Source organism: Nansenia antarctica (assembly GCF_963989245.1).
Source record: "Nansenia antarctica genome assembly, chromosome: 3".
Lineage (NCBI taxonomy): Eukaryota > Metazoa > Chordata > Actinopteri > Argentiniformes > Microstomatidae > Nansenia > Nansenia antarctica.
In genome coordinates, this window is record NC_137688.1 from 67,016,756 (window position 1) to 67,040,043 (window position 23,288).

The 23,288-nt window shown below is 44.0% G+C and overlaps 6 protein-coding genes across 6 annotated transcripts in view; 1 reads left to right on the plus strand and 5 right to left on the minus strand.

Moving 5' to 3' along the window:
* Positions 1-23,288, plus strand: part of LOC308152064 (histone H1-like) — a gene marked incomplete at both ends in the record, with an annotated part of 253,564 nt that overhangs the window by 64,232 nt on the left and 166,044 nt on the right. The window lies entirely within an intron of this gene.
* LOC308152075 (histone H3.2) lies at positions 10,543-10,953 on the minus strand (the record flags this gene model as incomplete). The annotated part of the gene is made up of 1 exon (XM_080524985.1): positions 10,543-10,953. One exon carries the CDS (start codon positions 10,951-10,953, stop codon positions 10,543-10,545), a length of 411 nt encoding a protein of 136 aa, XP_080381111.1.
* On the minus strand, positions 11,895-12,281 carry LOC308152083 (histone H2A-like; the record flags this gene model as incomplete). The annotated part of the gene is made up of 1 exon (XM_080524993.1): positions 11,895-12,281. One exon carries the CDS (start codon positions 12,279-12,281, stop codon positions 11,895-11,897), a length of 387 nt encoding a protein of 128 aa, XP_080381119.1.
* LOC308152071 (histone H1-like) lies at positions 13,363-13,989 on the minus strand (the record flags this gene model as incomplete). The annotated part of the gene is made up of 1 exon (XM_080524981.1): positions 13,363-13,989. One exon carries the CDS (start codon positions 13,987-13,989, stop codon positions 13,363-13,365), a length of 627 nt encoding a protein of 208 aa, XP_080381107.1.
* LOC308152121 (histone H2B-like) lies at positions 15,639-16,016 on the minus strand (the record flags this gene model as incomplete). Its single annotated transcript, XM_080525031.1, has 1 exon — positions 15,639-16,016. The coding sequence occupies exon 1, from the start codon at positions 16,011-16,013 to the stop codon at positions 15,639-15,641; it is 375 nt and encodes a 124-aa protein (XP_080381157.1). The 5' UTR covers positions 16,014-16,016.
* On the minus strand, positions 16,690-17,001 carry LOC308152111 (histone H4; the record flags this gene model as incomplete). The annotated part of the gene is made up of 1 exon (XM_080525021.1): positions 16,690-17,001. The coding sequence occupies one exon, from the start codon at positions 16,999-17,001 to the stop codon at positions 16,690-16,692; it is 312 nt and encodes a 103-aa protein (XP_080381147.1).

Below are 23,288 nucleotides of genomic sequence, written 5' to 3' on the forward strand. Positions count from 1 at the left end.
GTCTGTAGTCCTCTTCGTTTCTTAGGATTTTCGCACGGAGTTTTCTTGCCCTCCTTTCTCCCTCCTCTTCATCCCTGTCTTCCTGCAGCTTCTTCTTCTTTTGCTTTAAGCTCTCTCTTCTCTTCCCTGCCTTCAGAGACTTCTGCTCATCTTCAGAACTATTTTCTTCTTTTCCCTTCTTATAGCGTATTTTCCCTCCCTGCTTTTCGGCCCTGGCTAGTAGTTTTCTTATCGGAGCACTGTAGCCTCCTTGTGCATTGCTGTCATCACTGGAATCTTTGCTATCACCTCCACTGCCATCTTCACCGTCATCCGTCTTGTCCCTCCTGTCGTCCCCTTTTCCCCTCGGCTCCTCCTTCTTTTTCTGTTTGGCACCTGACCTGTTCTCTGGTTCGAAGTCCACGGTCACTCTCGCTCTTCCCCTCTCTAGTACATTTTCATCCTTATCTTGGATAGTGAAGGTTCCGCTCGTACTTAGGACAGGGACCTGAGGGTAGATCCGCTGAGAATTGTCCTCCAGTCTCTTGGCATAGGGAGGAGGACTGGAGATTGGAGCTGTGTGTGAGAATGGAATGTTCACTTTCTCTTCCATTGCTTTGGCCAATTCATCTCTTTTTTCTGGATCCATGTGAGCTGTTTTCTCATTCCAAGCTAATGCTACTTTCTGCCCCTCTACCTTGAAGAGGTCTAAAATAGCTAACTCTAACCTGCGTTTCTCTGATCTAATCTTTCCTTTTTGATGCGCCTTATGTGCATTGATAAGTATCTCCAATGTTGCAATTAATTGTAAATCAAAGGTGCCCTCTGCTGGCCATGGTTGTTCAATGTCTGCCCAACGAATATTCCATTTCATTGATATCTCGCTAATCTCCTTAACAAGAGGATTCATTTTTTCCACTATAGCCACAGGGGATGAATTTGCTAATATTCCCTTGTCTGTATTAACAGCCCTCACAATGTTACTGGGTTTGGCTCCCATGTCTGAAATATTTATACTGCTTAATATGCTGAAAATATGCTATAAGGTGTACTTTTCTTACAACCCACCTTCTGTTGCTGTATCTGCTAAACAGATGCTAGTCCAACTCTTAACTGTGTCAACTGTCCACACAGAACACTACAACTCCGGAACAACGGATTGTTTCAGTGGTATTGTGTATTATTGACTTAAATGTAATCTATGTGTATGTGTTTTAATCTAAATGGTTTTTTCCCTTATTATGTATGAAGGTGTGTCACTTAATTGCTCAATCAATACTAATTATAGTTCAGGTCAACTTAATTATTAAACTACAAAGGCTGTTCAACACAATTATCAAATTACAAAAGCAGGTCACGCTTTAAGTCTTTCTGATCCACAACCCCTTGCTTGATCAATCCTCAGATAGAAACTGTTCTGCTATTCTTTAATCAAGAACTGTGAAAAAAGAACTTAACTTCAAATAAAAAGATGTAAAACACGAATATTAATCACAACCTGTAAAGAAATCGACTTGTCATTGGGAAGGAATAAAATGATTAATTATTCATTACAATCTGTAAGGAAATCGACTTGTTATTTGAAAGGAACAAAATGATCAATTATCAATTACAATCTGTATGGAAATCGACCTGCTACTCGGAAGGAATGCACAATCAACTAGACTTAGTCATTTACACTTCATTGATGTAATCCTGTGGAAGAAAACGTCATCCCTAGACCACTATAAACCAATTGATCAAAGTTTTGTGAAAACTGAAAATGAAATAATCTGAATAATTAATTCAATCAATTTGTAATTACTTAAATTAATTGAAGTAACCATCCATTTATCATTGTAAAAGACTATGTCGTCGACCTCAGGCGGATGCACTGATGGAGGACCAGTGTTCCAAAGTGTCTTATCGTATTCTGTCCACTGGAGAGCAGCAAACAATTAAAAATGTCTTATAGTGTTTCATCCACTAGAGGGCAGTAAACAATTAAAAACGTCCTATCTTGTTTCATCCACCAGAGGGCAGTAAATAATTAAAAACGTCCTATCTTGTTTCATCCACTAGAGGGCAGTAAATAATTAAAAACGTCCTATCGTGTCTCTTCCACTAGATGGCAGTCAATAATTAAAAACATCCCATCGTGTTTCGACCAGTAGAGGCCGCCACACCGAAGATGTCTTACAGAATGACTATATCTTACCTAAAACTCTCAATCTATCTTTTTTACTTTTACAATCTATACCTAAATCAATTGTTAAGTGAAAGGAATGAATGATTAGTTAGAATTATTCACTATATCATCATATACATTGATTTAAAACTTATGGAATCAATCAATTGTTTTGGGAAACAGAAAATGAATGATCTGAATAATTAATTCAACTGATAAGTAATTAGTTAAATCAATGTGATACTGAAAAGTCATTCACAACATCAATCTATGCATTAACCTTTTAGATTCTTTCACCAATATTCTGTAAGCGGGCCTATTGGCTCCGCATGCTCTCTCTGTGTTTGAAATGTGCTGGCCCCTGTTTTCCCTCCCGTTTTCCGAGTAACCGTACCTTTAAACTTATTTGAAATACCCCGAGATCAATTCACTATATCTCTATTTTTATCAATCCTAGTCTATGTGTATGGTTTTATCGTTATCGTTTAAGAGATGAGTACTGAAATCTATCAAACCTGCGCGTGTGTATTTGAAAAAATGGATGTCAGGGGGGAAAGAAGCCACCCAACACTCCTTTGTTCTTTTACCAAACCGCTGTGGACTGTAAGATTAATCTTCACACAACACTGCTTTTCCACAATAATTATTATTCTCCACAACACAGCAATTTTCAAGAATATCTTTCAATGCAGTTCAACGTATTATTTGCCAAGATAATCTTATTCAAATACTCCTAAAATGGCATATGCTTTCTACTAGGCTATGTGTGTCCACTGAGTCTGCATGCAGTCAGACAAAGAAAAAAATTGGCGCCAATTCAACTAGCGGCCTTGTCCGCAGGTCTGACATGCATTCACACAAAGAAAAAATTTGGCGCCAATTCAACTAGCGGCCTTGTCCGCAGGTCTGACATGCGTTTCAGACAAAGAAAAAATGGCGCCCTTTCTACTCAAACCACGTTTTTCCTCCGTGCTTCTCAAGTAAATTAACAATGTATCCCTTTAAAATAGCGCTATTTTCTGCTCACTAGCACGGACTCTGCTCTTTCAAACTAGGAATTCCGATTCCATACCATTGAATAGAGCTATCTCCTGACAAACACTCACTTACAAACCACATTAACCAAGCTTTTACACTCCATCAGACTATTGCCTGATACAAACCACATTTATTAGCCCACTAGGAAAACGTCTCCCCCTAGCTTTTGTGCTAATACCTTGTTCTCAAAACAAGACTACAGCAGCTCCTTCTCTGCTATACCACAATTACCACACACACGATAAAAATCGTACAATTAAAACACTTTTCCCAATACAGGTTTTACAACCCGGCTCTCTCTGACTAACCTCTACCCAGTTATATACTTCAAGATCCGATTTAAATATAGCTCATTCGATATACACAGTCTATTTTGCACAGCTCCGCCTTGTCCTCGCGAATTCAGCAGAAACTTACCCTTGTTGACTTGAAGAATTGCAAAACGACCGGTCATCCAGAGCTATGGAAATGTCCCTTCGTGGTCGCCACTTATGTCGAATATTTCTCTGTTTCAGTGATTAAAGAAGAGGTAAAAACTCCTGGCCAAAGTTTAAAAGTATTTATTCAAAAAAGATCGGGTCCTCAGATTACAGGCACATTGAAACAGTCACAACGTGATTCGAGGTAGTCAGCAGAGCAGACCGCTCCAGCCTCTGCACAGAGGTTTTATAGCGGCCCTCAGCCAATCACATCACAGTATGTTCTTGGCCAATCATGATCCTTCCTTCTAGGCCTCTGATTGGCCTAGACCCTCGGGGGCGTGCATGTGCATGTGTGTGTGACTGCGCATGTGCGACAATTGAAAATCTTCCAGAGATCGTTTATAATGAAGTATATGAAGTAATAAAAATATACGTGTAATATGTGTAAAATATACGTGAATAAGAAGGCTTATTAATGTGTAAAAATATACGACACTACTAATCTTAACATGGATAAAATCCTCAATGTCCTTGTTCGATTTTGATCTGGCCAAAGTAACAACACAACACCTAGTCAGCAGGAAAGTAAACATCGCCAACTCGTCAGCCCTCATGCAGGAGCTCAAAGATATCCTGGAGTCCAATGTGGTCTTGACTGGTCACTAGTCATCAGTATTCTACTTGATGTAGATCTATTGATCTATTGTTATAGTGATATTAGTGATGCAATCAGTTTGGCCTTACGTGATTTAATCAGTTTGTTCTTTTAAAGACATCTAAATATATTATTTTATTTTGTATTGAGTATAAAACAGTATTAATGCATTTTAACATTGAGACATATATTTTGTATTGACTATAAAATAGTATTAATGCATTTAAACATTGAGACAAGAAGCTGTCTTCTGTACCCGCTCTTTGGGGTAAGTAGTACAGACAAATCTGTTTACTTGGAGCTGGTGTATTTGGTTACGGCCTTGGTGCCCTCGGACACGGCGTGTTTGGCCAGCTCACCGGGGAGCAGCAGACGCACGGCGGTCTGGATCTCCCTGGAGGTGATGGTAGATCCACATGTGAACGCCGTTTAAACTATTATTATATTTTATTATTTATTTTAAATCCACCTGTCCCGAGAAATTGGTCATGCGTATGTATGCAGTGTAGTCACTCCTGTCCATTATATTAATAGAGGAAACCGTTTTGGACAACTATGGCACTTTTCCACTACGTTGCAGACCTGGTGCTGACCTGGTGCTGACCCAGGTCAGCCCGCTTCGGTCCCCTTTTCCATTCGTCGGTCCAGGTCGCTTCGGTCCCAGGTCCCAGGTCCCACATCCGAGCAGGGTCCCAGGGTCCCAGGTCCCACACCGTTGATTGGTCAATGGACAATCGTCATCCCATGTCCCATCCCATATTATTTCTTCACAACCGCCATCTTGAAAATACCACATTCACTAGGAAAATGTCACTACATTTTCTGTAATAGCTTATTAATAAAGATTCGGAAAATTATGCTGACCATCGTATTATCTTAGTTTAATGTCATTTCAATGAATCATATAACTTTTATTTACAACAAGCACAACACAAAAATCGCTATTATGCACCGTGTTTGTCCGTGAATAACACCGGCTGTGGAGGTGGTAAAAAAACACAATACTCCTTTGCTAACTTCACCATCTGTCTACGGTCATTTTGAGCCCTTAACCACCGCGCTGACACCCCGAGAAGTTATGCTTTTAACCGTAAACTCGATGAACCGGGAGTTCACCCGACCGCTGCTGCTGTGCTATCAAGCCCGTTCACTCATGAGTCAAATGCCGGTTTTAACAGGGAATTCGCTCCGCGCTGTGTCCACGGTGATAGGAGTGGAGGATCGACTCCATTCAAAAACTTTTGGATTCCCTGGTTTCTCCTCTTTCCGGACACGTTTGAATTGTTATCCTAACCCCCCGTAACCCGAAGTTATTAACCCGCAAACGGCACCGTGTTTGTCTGCCATTTTCACTGCTGTTGCTGTGTACACCCGAAGCTTTTTGCCAGGCTGCGTGTGACGCGTAACTCCGCCTACTATCGTCTACTCCTCCTACTAGTCCGGGTCTGTGTGTATAATGGAAACCAGAACAGATCAAAAGTGACCCGACCTGACCCCGAAGTGATGCGAACTGCACTAAAGCGGGACCCAGATGGAAAAGTACCACTAGTGAGCAACAAACAAGACTTATACTCTTTGTCTATCTGTGGTAAGGTGAATAATTCTAGCAGTACTGTCCAGACAGTTGTCTTGTTTAGCCATTCAACTAGGCATTATTTATTCAATGGAGAAAGACATGGAACACAATGCAATTGTGATAATAAATGTGTTCTTTGTTACTTCTTTAATTAAATTAAAGTGTACCTTTCTATTATCATACAATATTTCCTTGAACATGTAAACTCTATAATCATACAGTTGTCTTTCTATTAGTTGTCTCTGTCATACTGAACTGTTTGTTATCATCCTGAACTATCTCTGTTGCTCACCTCACCTCAGTTCTGTCTCTATTGCCCTCCTCTCCTGTTGTCTGTCTCTCTGTTGCTCTCCTCTCCTGTTGTCTGTCTCTCTGTTGCTCTCCTCTCCTGTTGTCTGTCTCTCTGTTGCTCTCCTCTCCTGTTGTCTGTCTCTCTGTTGCTCTCCTCTCCTGTTGTCTGTCTCTCTGTTGCTCTCCTCTCCTGTTGTCTGTCTTTCTGTTGCTCTCCTCTCCTGTTGTCTGTCTCTCTGTTGCTCTCCTCTCCTGTTGTCTGTCTCTCTGTTGCTCTCCTCTCCTGTTGTCTGTCTCTCTGTTGCTCTCCTCTCCTGTTGTCTGTCCGAATATCGGTTGTTAAGTCGCGACGTGTTTCCGGGTCCAAAGTTGGCTGAGGCGCTGTCTTCGAAATGCGCAATAATAATAATAATTAATTATATTTATATAGCGCTTTTCCGAGGCTCAAATACCCTGACAATATGGGGAAAACAGGAAAGTGCTGTGTCCCTTGTTGTATGAATAGATCCCAGTCTAAAAAAACGATTAAACTGTCATTCTACCGCTGTAGTATACTGGTATTCTGGTGCGGAGAATTTCTGGTTTGAACCCGGAAATTGCAAAACGTCAAGTTTGACTTCAGACTTAACAACCGGATATTCAGGGCTCTCAAGTCTCACGCATTTTTTTTATTTTTTTACTACCCCTAGTGGTAGTGGCCCTAGGCTGCAGCCTAGGTAAACCTATAATCTGCGCATGCCCCGACTCCTCCCCTATGTATTTTCACAGTGAATTTTACACACACACACAGATAAAATGTTTATTGTATTGGAGGATTTTTAATGAATGCTGATAGGCGCCGACAGAATATCAGCCGCATTTTATGAATAAACAATGTTTATTTTTAAAAATCTTTTACAAGTAGCAACTACGAAGTGGGGCTGCGTTGGAAGGTGGGGAAGGTATAAGGTTCAGAGATAGGAAATGTTAGGATATTTATAGCATAGCATAGAGTACGGCACAGTGTTTTATTTGTATAGTATAGTAGTATAGTATAGTGGATAGTGTATATAGCCTTTATTTATGTAAACCAGCTCTTTTCCCTTCTTGTTTTTAGTATTTTTTTCCTCGCACCAGGGGAGCCCCCCCTCCTAAATTTCGTTGTATGGTACCTGTACTGTATTAATGACAATAAAGACCATTCATTCATTCATTACTTCATTCATTTTCGGACTTTGTCTACATGTTACGGTACATGTGGTAATACGGTACATGTGTGAAAACTAGGGTTAGGGTTAGGTGCTACGTTGACTTGGTACATGCTGGCATGTCTAACCCTACCCCTACCCCTACCCCTACCCCTAACCCTACCCCTAACCCTAACCCTAACCTTAACTGTAGCACCCTAGCACCTAACCCTAACCCTAGTTTTCCCACATGTACCGTAACATACACACTAAGATTGAGCAGAAACAGGCAGGGGCTCCTACTTCTACTGCCATCTACACGAGTTCTGCTGTACAATTCACATTTATAGCATGTGACCTCATATTGTGCTGAAACTAATTAGGGCATAACAGAATCAAATGTATTGTTTTGGTTAAAAGATGTCGGATTAAAACTCAGACATCTCCGGATCCGGTCCATGGGCCTTAGTTGGACCACGTCTGCTCTAGTCCCTTTAACTTCAGACCACGGTCCTAATCATCACTTTGCTCTAGTCCCTTTAACTTCAGACCAATGTCCTAATCATCACTTTGCTCTAGTCCCTTTAACTTCAGACCAATGTCCTAATCATCACTTTGTGTACAGTACATAATGTGTGTGTAATATGATATGAAGTGAATGTTTTCTCTTTCTGTGAATGTGTTTGTGTGTCTGTAGTGAATGCAGTGGATATCTTACTACCACCAGAGCCCCAGACCAGAGCCCAGTTTTCACAAGGTGAGTCTCTTTATCCTGAAGTAGCTAACAGTCTCTCTCCACTGATACTCTCCACAAACCCTGAGATATAATTAGAGAGATCTAGGAGAGGGAGAGACTCATGAAAAACAGGCTCGATATCTTACTCCTCTTATTTCTCTGATTTGGTCTCTGCTCTTCTCCCAGATGCCTGTGAGCTCACACTGGACCCAGACACACCATGCAGTGAATTCGGGAGACACACGCCATGCAGTGAAAATTGGGAAAGACAGGTACCAACCCCAGCCTCCAGAGAGATTCAATAGGGGGTCTCGGTATGTGCTGCGTAGTTATCAATGGTAACAAAGGGTGGGAGCCGCCACCGTTGAAAAAAGTCCTGCCAACCTACTTGCCACCCCAGTTACACAGACCAACTGATATAATTTGTTGTATTTTTATTATTGGATCTTTATTTTATTTTTTGAAACTGTTGCACCCTATTTCATGCACCCGAATGGTTGCACCCTATTTCACGTGGAGAGATTTAAATTTGCCTGCTGAGCTGTCTCTTGTGCTGTGCGGTGTGCCTGTTCAGGTAATGTTAAATGTGGTTTTAATTAATTATGGTATTACGTTTAGAATTCATTACCTAATGGATATGTTTAATTAATGGATGTTTTGTTCATCAATGTAACGTTATTTGCTAAGTTATGAAGCGAATACGTTTTGCAGTTCAGCTGTTAGCACTAGCTAAGTTAGCTAGCTATTTAGCTAGCTAGATATCGTAAGGGTCTGTCTGGACGCTGTTACTGGGAGGTTGAGAGGAGTGGTCAGCAGTGTTGCCAGATTGGTCTGATGTTTACCAGCCCAATAAGTGCTCAAAATCCGCCCAAATTGATAAAAACCAGACCAAATAGCATAGAATATATAATAATTATACATATCAAAAACGAATAGAATAGAGTAAACAAAGGGACTGCTCAAATACCAAAAATAATATTTGTTGATTGTTTCGATTAGCAATGCTGTGTCAAAGTAATGACAATGCTTAGTCTTGTTTCATGTTCAATGCAATGGCAAAATATGATCATGGAAGATAACCTCAATTCAATCATGGTATTATCATATGAAATCCATTTCCATGTGACATCCTCTCTATAGTCTCAATGAATATGCCATTTTAAAACCAACCCCCAATTGAATTGGCAATATAATAAAATGTGTTAATTGCACATTAGCATGGTCTGCAATTAAACACACATTAGCATGGTGATCACAGGATATTTAACACAGTTAACACAGTCTCTGTCAAGTTTTTTATTTATTTTTTAAATCATGGGAAACCAGGCCAAATTCTGTGCACCAGCCCAAGCCCAATTTTACCAGCACAATGCAACCTAAACTAGCCCAATTGGGCTGGAAGGGGTCTTTGGGCCTTGTTGGGGTGACAGTGCTGAGCTGTGTAATATTAGAGCTCCCCATAAGTGAGTGATGCTTTATCATAACCTACTATTCTGTATTCTGTGATTTGGTTTTAAGAGTAATATGTAATTATTTCCCACTTCAATGAATCTCAGAGGGTTGACTCTCAGATTGAGCTCTCTCTGTGAAGTCTAGAATCTGAGATTATTGAAGCCCAATCCTGTGATGGTGTCAACAGTCAGAGGATGTTCATATCTGGTCAGACTGGACCTCTATTACATATTCCTGGGGTCAGGTCATCTTCATTTGAATGATCCAATGATTGCAAATAGGACATTTGTTTTCAATGTTTTCTCAATAAACTGTAAAAGAGATTATTTTATTTTTTAGAGATTATTATTATTATTTTCTACATTTAAATGTTTTCCTTGTACAATGTAAATGACCCTAACCATCAAATCAGATTAAACTTTATTTACAATACATACTGTGGCACATTTCATTCACATATGCAGTATAGCCTAACGTGTTTTAATAACCCTGACATATTCAATACAATACAACATGCTTTTATAATCATGTGCTCATTGTGTGTGGATTTATGGCAAATTCTTCTAATTTAATCCATTTTAAATTGAGTCTATAACACCACATAATGTGGAAAATTGAAGGTTCTGAACACTGTGTATATATACATATACTATCTATTTTAAGAACAGCCTATGGGGGTACCGCATTTTGATGTCCTCCCAGCACCATTAAGCTTCAGCCGAAGTAAATCAGACCTTGTGTGGAGAAAATCCGTGATCTACAGAATACACTGACTGACCCTGATTTACTTCGGATTATTTTACATAAGGAGTGCTTATCATAGTTAGACCATCACAACGAATTCACACATTAAGGCCTTATGCTGTTGTGAATTGGCCTACATGTATTTCGGTTACCGAGATGGCACGGTCAGCATCCCTGCAGGCTACTCATTTGAGTCGTATAACCTAAAGATTAACGCCCTACACGGGTGGTAAATGGAAACACGCCTTTGAGGGAAATATTGAGGTGGCTCTTAAAAGAGCCTTTGGGGATCTATTGTTAGATCAGGGTGGTGATCTTAGGCGCGCTCTCCACGGATACGGCGGGCCAGCTGGATGTCTTTGGGCATGATGGTGACTCTCTTGGCGTGGATGGCGCACAGGTTGGTGTCCTCGAACAGACCAACCAGGTAAGCCTCGCTAGCCTCCTGCAGGGCCATCACAGCAGAGCTCTGGAAGCGCAGGTCGGTCTTGAAATCCTGGGCGATTTCTCTCACCAGGCGCTGGAAGGGCAGCTTGCGGATCAGCAGCTCGGTGGACTTCTGGTAACGACGGATCTCCCTCAGAGCCACGGTGCCGGGCCTGTAACGGTGAGGCTTCTTCACGCCGCCGGTGGCCGGGGCGCTTTTACGGGCAGCCTTGGTGGCGAGCTGCTTCCTGGGGGCTTTGCCGCCGGTGGATTTACGAGCGGTTTGCTTGGTTCTGGCCATGACGATATCTTCCTTCGTTCAGTTGGAGTATAACCAATCTCAACAGAACGTTGTACATTTATAAACCCCCAGTCGTGCCCCGATTGGTTGGCGACTATAGACGAGCTCATTGGCTCGTTGGCGCCTCCTTCTCCGGCTGCCATTGGACACGAGCACCGTCCACAAATTCAAACACTTAAACCCTACCGCGCGCTTCCTTTGTTTGGCCCCTCCCCCAAACAGTTGGCTTCAAAGAGATGTAATTCCGATATATTTTGTCAATGATAATCTATCCTTTAAATTATCATTTTTTAAACCCAAAACAAATGTGAAGATACAAAAAAGTATGTAATGTACGACTATATGAATACAAATGAACAAGAACAGTGTAAACATTATGTACAGAGATCAGCGTGGTGCAGACACTTATTTTGTCTTTACGGTGGTTGTGTGCCATTGGACGTCCTTTAATCTCGCTGCTGTTGTGGACATTGTTGTCCTCTATCCTTAATCTATAACTTCATCATTGTTGTCCTCTATTCTAAATCTATAATTTCATCATTGTTGTCCTCTAATTTTAATCTAAAGTTTCATAACTAGTTGTCCTCACCCAGTTCATACAAATGATGAACCAACAAACGCAAACTATTATTATGGAAGAACAAGGTCCACTACACAAGGAAGGGGTGATGTTTAAAACCGTAAAAAAGGACTAAACGTTATTTCAAATGCTGAGGCAGTGACATCACGAGGATGTTTTCTGCCCAACCCTGTGTAATATGTATGGGTGCGTTCTCTGCCTCGTACATGAAATCACAATTAGTGTTCTTCACAACATGAAACACTCATAACGCAGACAAACAGTGGAGGGAGAGATGGACTGCACTTTTGGAGAGAGAAGTGGTTGGCTCTTAAAAGAGCCTTTGGGGTTAAGTAGTGGGGTCAAAGCCGTAGTAGAACTTTTACTTGGCTTTGGCGGGCTTCTCGGTCTTCTTGGGGAGCAGCACTGCCTGGATGTTGGGCAGCACACCACCCTGAGCGATGGTCACACCGCCCAGCAGTTTGTTTAGCTCCTCGTCGTTACGGACGGCCAGCTGCAGATGACGGGGGATGATACGAGACTTCTTGTTGTCGCGGGCGGCGTTGCCGGCCAACTCCAGGATCTCAGCAGTCAGGTACTCGAGCACGGCGGCCAGGTAAACCGGTGCGCCGGCGCCCACACGATGGGCATAGTTGCCCTTGCGTAGGAGCCTGTGGACACGGCCCACAGGGAACTGAAGCCCGGCGCGAGAAGAGCGGGTCTTTGCCTTTGCTCTGGCCTTGCCTCCAGTTTTGCCTCTCCCTGACATGGTGACGGTTTAGCGGGATCTCAAACAAGATGAAGAAAATAATTTCAGATAACAGTTCCGTCGCTTGGAGCGTCGTTCTTATAGCTCGCCTTGACGGCGTTCATTGGCCACTGGGTCGATGTCACCTCATCCAATCAAGAGACAGAGATTGTGACACTTCTGTCTTTGTGAGTTTCCCTCGCGCGCCAGAAATCGAAGTTTAAATCAAACTCGTCCCACGTAATAATAATAATAATAATAATAATAATAATAATAATAACTTTATTTGTATAGCGCTCTTCCTGCAAACGTTGCAGCTCAAAGTGCTTTATTCATTATATAATCTTAATTTAATTATTTAGTCATTTAAAGGCAATATTAAAAAGATGGGTTTTTAGTCTTGACTTGAACATATGCGCTGAGGTTGCATCCCTAATGTAAACTGGCAGTGGAGACACAATTTGGGTGCATAAAATGAGAATGCAGCCTCAACAAATCTCTTCTTTTGTACATGTGGTACACAGAGAAAACCAGCGTCAGAAGACCTGACATGACATATTCAATATACTAAAACTAGTATATGTCATAATATAATAATAATAATAATAATAATAATAATATATAATTGATACGTATATATTATGTACATTGTGAAGTGCGTTCCCAGCTCTCTGTAGTACGTTACTCCTGACGGAGCGAAAAGTGTTCTGTTATCTCCCGCCTTTCTGTCCAAATATAACGTATTGGTGTAACGGAAAGAGGAACTAACTGTATATGTTGATATTATATGCAACTTTATGGACACTGTCATACCCCCACCATCCTCTCCCGCACACAGATCTACCGAGTGACACGTTATAGCGTCAAAGTGTAAACTAGACCTAGATGTCAAATCTCTCATTACTGCTCATTATTTACTCAATAAGTAAAACCATGATTGTCGTGTGTGTAAGTCCGTGGTTGACACTGGTGTAAAATACTCAAATAAACACTCGACTTTTTCTGTCGTCATGGATGATAATGCGTTTTTACGAAAATCTGGGTGGCTCTTAAAAGAGCCTTTTTGTGGTACAAATGGTGTCGGCAAGAACACTTTGAATGTTTACTTCTTCTTTGGGGCTGCCTTCTTTGCCTTGGGCTTCACCGTTTTGGGTTTGGCTACCTTGGGCTTGGCTGCCTTGACGGCCTTTTTGGGGCTCTTAGCCGGAGCCTTCTTGACCGGTGTGGCCTTCTTGACTTTCTTGGGGCTCTTGGTGGCCTTCTTGGTGACTGCCGCGGGCTTCTTTGCCTTCTTGGGAGACTTCTTGACCGCAGCAGCAGGCTTCTTTGCCTTTTTCGGAGACTTCTTGGCAGCGGCGGGCTTCTTTGCGGCCGCCTTCTTGGGTTTCGGGGCGGCGGCTTTCTTCGCCGGCTTCTTGACCGCCTCGGCGGCTTTCTTGTTGAGCTTGAAAGAGCCGGAGGCCCCGGTGCCCTTGAGCTGGAGCAGAGTGCCCTTGGTGACGAGGCTCTTGACGGCGACCTTGACGCGGGAGTTGTTCTTCTCCACGTCGTAGCCACCGGCCGACAGCGCCTTCTTGAGCGCGGCCAGAGAAACACCGCTCCTCTCCTTGGATGCGGACACGGCCGTCACGATGAGCTCGGCGACGCTGGGGCCAGCTTTCTTGGGCCTGGTTGCTGCCTTCTTCTTGGGGCTCTTGGCCGGCGCGGGGAACCGTGCAGACTCAGCCATCCCTGCTCAGCAGTCGTAGCTGCCGAAATGTTTGGGCGCCTGTGTTTTCTCCTCGCGAATAACGGGCCAAAAGTCACCCGTGGTGCCGAGTTGAGGTCCAAATGCAAACGGGCCAGCGAGCAGACTTGCCTCCGGTTAGAATAAAGTCATGTGAGCCGCGAAGGCCTCGTGAGTTTTGTTGTGACTCGATCAAAACCCCACCGTTGCACCGTCGGAGGGAGCGGTGCGCACAGCTTTTCCTGTGTTATTTGTCTCCTAAAGTGGCTAAAAGTGCATATGATTGCGACCAGCACTCGTTGTCCAGGTAGCCAGGTTGTCTGGCAAGGGAGTACAAAGGTTGAGGGTCCCCCGATGTGGTGCGGGGTGTTATAAATATGAGCTCTTTTGGTGGTCGTGAAACACAGTCGCGGGGATGGGGCTGAGAGCTTGTCCGTATAGGTGATTTTTCAGATGGTGTCCCTCTCCCTCCCATTAAATCTAGACAAGACAGGTGAAAGCCATAGATAGACTATGCTTGCTGCATGTCGATTCTGAGGAATCAATTGCGATATTATCACCAGAATTGTGTTGAGGACATCAGCAGCCTTATGATGAATATGTTCGGCTACTAAACTAGTTGGTAACTAGCTGAAATTGCAATCATAACTTTGTTTGTAAATAAATAAATAATAATAGTAATAAGTAAATTCAATAAATTAAATGTGCTTATGTATGTGTTGTTTATCGATGGTGACGTAGTCAGCCTGCCTCCTCTCTCCATGTGTTTGTGGGTCTTTGTGGACCGGGGTGTTTAAATTACATCACATTTGTAATGTAACATAATATAATATAATGGTTCTGCCGCTGCTTGGCTGTCCTTGAGCCTCGTATTAATCGTATTAATATTCACCAATAATACAATAATAGACATAGACAAGACATGCATTACCGAACTCGTTCACATCATTGGTTCTTGAGGTTCTGTCCAGGTAGCTGACTAGTGAGCCTGCATCAACCTTAATGCAAGAAGATTACATTTGTCTTCGCCGTTTAAGATACACACATTCATCTGCTGTGGAGCAGTAGCAGGCGGTCTGATTCTCCCTGGAGGTGATGGTAGATCCACATGTGAACGCCGTTTAAACTATTATTATATTTTATTATTTATTTTAAATCCACCTGTCCCGAGAAATTGGCCATGCGTATGTATGCAGTGTAGTCACTGTCCATTATATTAATAGAGGAAACCGTTTTAGACAACTAGTGAGCAACAAACAAGTGAGGAACAAAAAAGGCGCGCAAAACCTCCTGCGCGTTCAAGGACTGGAGTCTTTTTGTAATTGTAACATCGAGTAATTGATACATATGCCTTATACATGCTTGTTATGTTATGTATGCTTTCTGCCTGCTGTGGCTTTCACTCCTGTATTACTGTTTTGTTTGTGTTTTCTTCCTTGTTATGTAAAGCACTTTGAGACCCTTGGTCTGGGAAAGGTGCTGTATAAATACTGTATAATTGTACTTGTTACAATACACAATTAGTACAGCATATACATTCGACTGATTTGTAGCACGCGAGGTCATCTCACTATGGAATTGCTTTCTTTTTTGATAGGGTGGGTGGCTCTTAAAAGAGCCTTTTGGGGTAAGCAGTACAGACGAAAATCTGTTTACTTGGAGCTGGTGTATTTGGTTACGGCCTTGGTGCCCTCGGACACGGCGTGCTTGGCCAGCTCACCGGGGAGCAGCAGACGCACGGCGGTCTGGATCTCCCTGGAGGTGATGGTAGAACGCTTGTTGTAGTGGGCTAGGCGAGAGGACTCGCCGGCGATGCGCTCGAAGATGTCGTTGACGAAGGAATTCATGATTCCCATGGCCTTGGAGGAGATGCCGGTGTCGGGGTGGACCTGCTTCAGGACCTTGTACACGTAGATGGCATAGCTCTCCTTCCTGGACTTTCTGCGCTTCTTGCCGGTTTTGGTGGCGGTCTTGGTGACGGCTTTCTTGGAGCCCTTCTTGGGCGCTGCCTTCGCAGGTTCTGGCATGTTGATAGTGGCTCGTTACTTCTCAGAAACGAATGAAGAGGCGGCAAACGCACACCCGTAATATAAAGGTGGGGCTATGCAAATTAGGCGGCTGCTGACATCCACTTCCAAAGCTCTAGTCTGCCTCGCGGGTAAATACATTATCTGCGCACGCGCGGGCTCCTCCCCCCACCCCTTCCTTACTTTTTCACCCGGCTGTCGGGTTGCCTTGTTTCCGATGGCGATATGAACATGAAAACGTCAAGAGGAAGATTGAGAATGATATACATAGAACACCAAGTCCCCCAAACTCCCAACCAGCCTAGCGATTACTACCAGGAATTGTCCTTTTGGGATGGTACGACAAGGGCATGCATTATTATTATCACTAGATGCGCAATAGAAAAAGGGACTGCACTGTGTTGTGTGCGTAATAATCCATAATAACCATCTTTCTAGGGTGCAAATGTGGGATGGTCATTTCTAGTCGTGGAATGCCAAGACTACGCATTTACTTGCGTTGACATTGATTTGGCGAATCAATCACGAATGTTTTTATTCATGACACCTAAACCCGTTGAATGTACAGGCCTGACAAAATGTGTTATAATAATGGAATCAACTCTCTTGTGTGGAGATGGGTGGCTCTTAAAAGAGCCGTTGTTTTTTGTAGGGGGTGGTTGAGTTTACGAATAGTTTAGCCGCCGAAGCCGTACAGAGTACGTCCCTGGCGTTTCAGAGCGTATACAACATCCATGGCGGTGACGGTCTTCCTCTTGGCGTGCTCGGTGTAGGTGACGGCATCACGGATAACGTTCTCAAGGAACACCTTCAGCACACCACGGGTCTCTTCGTAGATCAGACCAGAGATACGCTTCACACCCCCACGGCGAGCCAGGCGGCGAATAGCGGGCTTCGTGATTCCCTGGATGTTATCACGGAGAACCTTGCGATGACGCTTGGCGCCTCCTTTTCCGAGTCCCTTTCCTCCTTTTCCTCTTCCAGACATGTTGAGTTCAGTAAGATTATGACTTCGGTGAAGTTGTGGGTTGAATTTATCTCAGCTACGAGGACGTGATTGAGACCAGGCTGTACAGGAACCGCGCGCTATCGCTTGCCTCTTTCTTTCTTTTTTCTTGTGGGGGATTTTTGTCGAGGGAGGAGCTTCTGCTAGGGACAACGTTTGGCATTATGGGCATTATTGAAGCAAAAGGACATCGCACACACACACACACACACACACACACACACACACACACACACACACACACACGCACGCACACACACACACACACACACACACACACACACACACACACACACACACACACACACACACACACACACACACTCACAATCAGTAAAAGAACATAACATTAATCAAGATGTTTGGAATGGTAAGATTGACTCCTTACAACAGCACATGGTCAAATTTAGACACTATTATGACTGCAACCATTTCAATCTTTTAGCAATGTTGTAGTAGGAAATGTAGGCTCAACTGATCTATTTTGTGGAGCTCTGCCCCATAGGAGAGCTCTGCTCCTATTGGTTTACTCCTATAGGTAGCCAATGACTGAATTATTTATTGATTTATTCAGGGGGGGTGAGAGAGACTGTTTTGCCCTGCCCGGTAAAGACAAGGGCACTCTGAGAGGAGATTGCGAATCTGCTGGCAAAGGGTGCAATGGTCCTAGTCCCCAGGGACCAGTGGTTTGTACTCCCCCTCAATCTGCTGGAGCTTGAGGCAGTCAGACTGATTGCTCAGCTCAACTGCAAAAAAAAAACACTTCCCACCTACACTTAATTTCCCGCCTATTTGCACACGCCTTATATGGCTCTCCCACTCTATCTCTTCTGATCTCTTCTTTCTCCTCCCAAAATGAGAGAGAGATAGAGATGTACTAATTAAAAGTCACTCAGACCAGTTGCACCGTGGAGTCATCCTTAACTAGCCTAAACCTGTCATAGCTGACCATTAGAGGAGGGGCAAAGCACACACTGAAATATCTTATTGTACGGCTCCTACAAGGACAATTTAAGGATTTACTAAACTGCTGTGCAGGTAACAGCTGCCGTTATAAGCTGTTATCCAACTTTTTATGGTCTGTGTGCATCCTGCTCTGTTATCAGTTCAAATAGCCATACCTTTCAGATACACATTTAATAGATAAACAGACAGCTGACTGCACCTTACATGAATGTACCCGCTTTGTCTCAGTGTTTGTGAGGTCAACATGAGCCCACGTTCTTCAGTACAGGGCCTATTGTAAATGCAAATTCCCAATATTTGGTATTGTAAATGTAAATGTATTGCACACACACACACACACACACCTTTACCTGGAACACAGCACAGAGGGGACTTTCAACCCCATAGTGGTGTTGTACTTGTCTTGTTTATGGTTATAGTTTATGAGGCACTGAGGTCAGGAGTCCTTCCTGCTTCTAACAACTGAGGGAGAGAGGGAAATCAGAGGAAGGAAAGTAAAGGAGAGGAGAGAGAGGGAGTGAGAAGGAAAGAGAGAGAAAAATACATAGCAAAGGTAAAAGAGAGATAGGGAGAGAGAGAGAGAGAGAGAGAGAGAGAGAGAGAGAGAGAGAGAGAGAGTGTGTGTGTGTGTGTAGCAGCATTTAGAAACTCTACACTGGCTTCCTGTTAAGTTCAGAATAGATTTCAAGATCCTTCTGCTTGTTTATAAAGCTCTCACTGGCACAGCACCAGAATATCTGAAAGATCTTTTGCTAGTATATCAGCCCATCTCCCAGTCCCTCCCAGTCCCTCCTAGTCCCTCCCAGTCCCTCCCCGTCCCTCCCAGTCCCTCCCAGTCCCTCCCAGTCCCTCCCAGTCCCTCCCAGTCTCCCCCAGTCCCTCCCAGTCCATCCCAGTCCCTCCCAGTCCCTCTCAGTCTCTCCCAGTCTCTCCCAGTCTCTCCCAGTCCCTTCCAGTCCCTCCCAGTCTCTCCCAGTCCCTCCCAGTCCCTCCCAGTCCCTCCCAGTCTTTCCCAGTCCCTCTCAGTCTCTCCCAGTCTCTCACAGTCTCTCCCAGTCCCTCCCAGTCCGTCCCAGTCTTTCCCAGTCCCTCCCAGTCCCTCCCAGTCCCTCCCAGTCCCTCCCAGTCCCTCCCAGTCTCTCCTAGTCCCTCCCAGTCCCTCCCAGTCCCTCCCAGTCCCTCCCAGTCTTTCCCAGTCCCTCTCAGTCTCTCCCAGTCTCTCACAGTCTCTCCCAGTCCCTCCCAGTCCCTCCCAGTCTTTCCCAGTCCCTCCCAGTCCCTCCCAGTCCCTCCCAGTCTCGCCCAGTCCCTCCCAGTCCCCCCCAGTCCCTCCCAGTCTCTCCCAGTCCCTCCCAGTCTTTCCCAGTCCCTCTCAGTCTCTCCCAGTCTCTCCCAGTCCCTCCCAGTCTCTCCCAGTCTCTCCCAGTCTCTCCCAGTCCCTCCCAGTCCCTCCCAGTGCCTCCCAGTCCCTCCCAGTGCCTCCCAGTCTCGCCCAGTCCCTCCCAGTCCCTCCCAGTCCCTCCCAGTCTCTCCCAGTCCCTCCCAGTCTTTCCCAGTCCCTCTCAGTCTCTCCCAGTCTCTCCCAGTCCCTCCCAGTCCCTCCCAGTCCCTCCCAGTCTTTCCCAGTCCCTCTCAGTCTCTCCCAGTCTCTCCCAGTCTCTCCCAGTCCCTCCCAGTCTTTCCCAGTCCCTCTCAGTCTCTCCCAGTCTCTCCCAGTCCCTCCCAGTCCCTCCCAGTCTTTCCCAGTCCCTCCCAGTCCCTCCCAGTCTTTCCCAGTCTCTCCCAGTCTCTCCCAGTCTCTCCCAGTCTCTCCCAGTCCCTCCCAGTCTCTCCCAGTCTCTCCCAGTCTCTCCCAGTCCCTCCCAGTCTCTCCCAGTCCCTCCCAGTCTCTCCCAGTCTCTCCCAGTCTCTCCCAGTCTCTCCCAGTCTCTCCCAGTCCCTCCCAGTCTTTCCCAGTCCCTCCACAGGGGAGGCTGGTTCATTAGGGCAATTGGACAATGCCCCACCAAAGGGAGAAGAGAGAGATTTTTTTTCTATGACTTCTAGACAGTGTTGCTTCTGAATATCATAGTCCAATAAGCTAGTGTTCTGTGGAGTATATCACAGGCCTATTCAATTAGCGGCCCGGGGGCCGCATGCGGCCCAGACGTGACCCCCGATTGGCCCAGCCATAAAAGCAGAGAAAAACGTATTTCGCAAGTGTTCAGAAATTCATGCAGAAATGTCTACAATAGTAGCCTACAGAACGTGAATATAACACTCTAAACAAACTAAGCGGGGAGCTTAAAACAACAATGGACAATGTGATGGCTACAATTAATTTTATTCGCTCCACTTCGAGCCTCCAACATTATTATTATTATTAACTTATTCCGCAAGCTGCTGTCAGAAATGTCTGCTGAGCACCATGATCTGCTTTTGCATAACGACGTCAGGTGGCTGTCCAAAGGCAAGGCACTGGAGCGTTTCTGTGATCTCAGAGAGGAGATTACAACTTTCCTCCGCAGCAGCAGCAAGCAAACGAAGGCAGAAACACATGTGAATCGCATACTGGACGACAACTTCATGGCTGATGTCTGCTTTCTTTTCTTTTTTTCGCATTCCAAGTCAAACTGGACCTTTTCGCGGCCGACTTCTGCACTGGCAGAATGCTGCATTTTTCCTACGCTCCGCAAATGCGTCTCATCCCCGGCACACATCACAGATGTGATGACTGTTTTCATTGCGAGGTTGAAAGAGAACTTTGCTGGTCGACTGGATGGCTCTGCCCTCAGAGGTGATGGGCTTTGCCAGAGACCCGTTCACTGCCGCAATAGAAGGGATTTATCCACCAGAGGAAAGGGAGTGGTGCCTTCCATCGACGAGGGGAAATTCATACTCGAACTTGTTGACATGCAGTCATCCGTAACCATGGCACAGGAGCTTCGCACTAATGGACCTGCGAAGTTTTGGAGTGATGTCAACGTGCACCAGTTCCCTAACGTTAAGAAAGTAGCAATCCATGTACTCAGTATGTTTGGATCAACATACACCTGTGAAGCAAGCTTTTCACACATGAACACAATAAAAAGCAGCTCTCGTTGTTCCCTGACTGACAGTACTCTTCACCAATGCCTTCGGATTGCATTGACATCTTATGAGCCAAATGTCACTGCTCTTGTTCAGAATAAAACATGTCACTTCTCACACTAAGAAAGTCAGCAGGGTAAGATTAGATAAGATTAGATTCAATTTTATTGTTTAACTATAATTGTAACTTGTTAAATTGTGCACTCAAGGCGTTGATGGTTATTTTCATTCAGTTAAAAGCACTTTGTGATGTGCCTGGGTCAGCTATGACCAACATTTATATTTTACAAAAGGACATTTTTTTATTGGTATACTACTGTACACTTTTTTATGCACTTTGAGATGACTTTTGACGTGCCTGTGTCAGATGTTACCTAATTTAAAAGGAAAACTATAAATAAACTGCTTGTATTTCATTAGGCCTACATTCATTTGTGTTGGTTTGAAATGTGTCATTACCTGGTGCCTAGGCTACTGGCCGCTGAAAATGTCTGGCCCAGCAAAATTTCTTGGTTTTCAAATCTGGCCCAACTGAATTTGTAATTGAATACCCCTGATAGTCCAATCAGCTAGTGTTCTGTGGAGTATATTCCAATCAGCTTCAAGTCCCGCCCCTTTCAGTGCAACTTTCATTCTACTCGAAATTGCACTAGGCTGTTCTCGTAGACTTACATGTAAATCTATTTTGGTAACTTCAGGCCATTCGGGCATTCTCTATGGGATTTTGGGACATGCACAAAGAATCGTACGTGCTTACGTCATGTCATACGGCGTAGCTTTAGACGAGCTGACGCAGTCTTCATAAAACATGCCGTCCAAAGCTTCACAAGCAGCATGCAGGCCATAAGGTAAGATCAAAAAATATAGTTTGTACCTTCTCCGTAATATAGAACTTTGTAATAATCAAATGTATGCATGCTATGATGAATGTGAAAGGCGCCGGTAAAACTAGTAGGCTTATAACAATGAGTTGAATTAAAATTAGGGCTTGCCCGAGTAATTGGAGTAGGATATTCCACTATTCATTTGGTAGGTTGCTATGCGAAGCTTCTTTTTTGCAACAAAACTTGCATTTAATTTATTATGTTACATTATATTAATATGTAGTTACTTAATGTAATGTAGTATATTACATTTATCAAACTATACAATACATTTTGTCAGCGAATTACAACTAAGCATTTTTTTTTAGATATATGTATTAGGCTAATATATAGAACATGTCTAAAAATGTCTGAGGTTTAATTTGTGAATAGATAGACCTACATATTTCTATTCAAGAATAAGCATATCTACCTAAATAGCTCCAAGATATCTAAGTGGTCGGGAGTGACTCATGTGCACAGCCTGTTAAAGCTAAAGTCAACTGTTATACTTAAAACAGATCCCTCTCTCCTGGAGACCTTAAATCATCGTTAGACTACATTTCAGAAATTACTGTAGATACAATTACAACTACAAGACAGCAGATTGTTCAGCTACATTTTCTTATTTGAAATCGTAACACTGTTGGTCTGTCTGCCTTCAGGGACCAAAGCTCATCTCAAGAGCAGCAGCAAGAAGCCACAGGAACCAGAACATCAAGGAGGGTCTTGGGAGAAGAAGAGAAGCAGAGGCTGTCTAAAGAGGTAGGTCCAAGTTTTGAAACACAGTGTTGGAAAATCACCACCAATCAGAGTTACATTCAGGGATTGGATGGTAGCAGTCTTTATTCAGTGTTGTACTTCCAAAGTGCTTATTTCCACATTTTCTTTCACACCCCATACTTTTGACAGATCTGCGACACAATCCTGGCCCACTCCAAAGAAAGGTTTTCTTTCACCAACCACCTTGTGAGTGCCACGCTGCTCCAAGGAGAGATGTTCCAACAGCACTGCCATGCATTCCCTGTTGAGGCTCTGAACACCACTGTCAAGGCATACCCCATGCTGAACCAGGTGAAGCTCAAGACTGAGCTGTCCCTTGTCTATGAGAGTGCTGAGTTCAAGGGCTGCTCTGGTGCACTGGCACTGTACCAGGTTCTACACAGGTACAACCTCCAGGAGACTTTCTCTGAGACTGTAGCTCTGTTGAACATCCTAATTACCACTCCCATGACAACAGTTGAAGCTGAGAGGTGTTTCTCGACCCTTAAGAGAATCAAGAACTTCCTGCGAAACACAATGGGCCAGGAGCGCCTGAATGCACTGGCCATGCTTTCAATGGAGAGGGAACTAGTCAGGAAGATGCCTGAT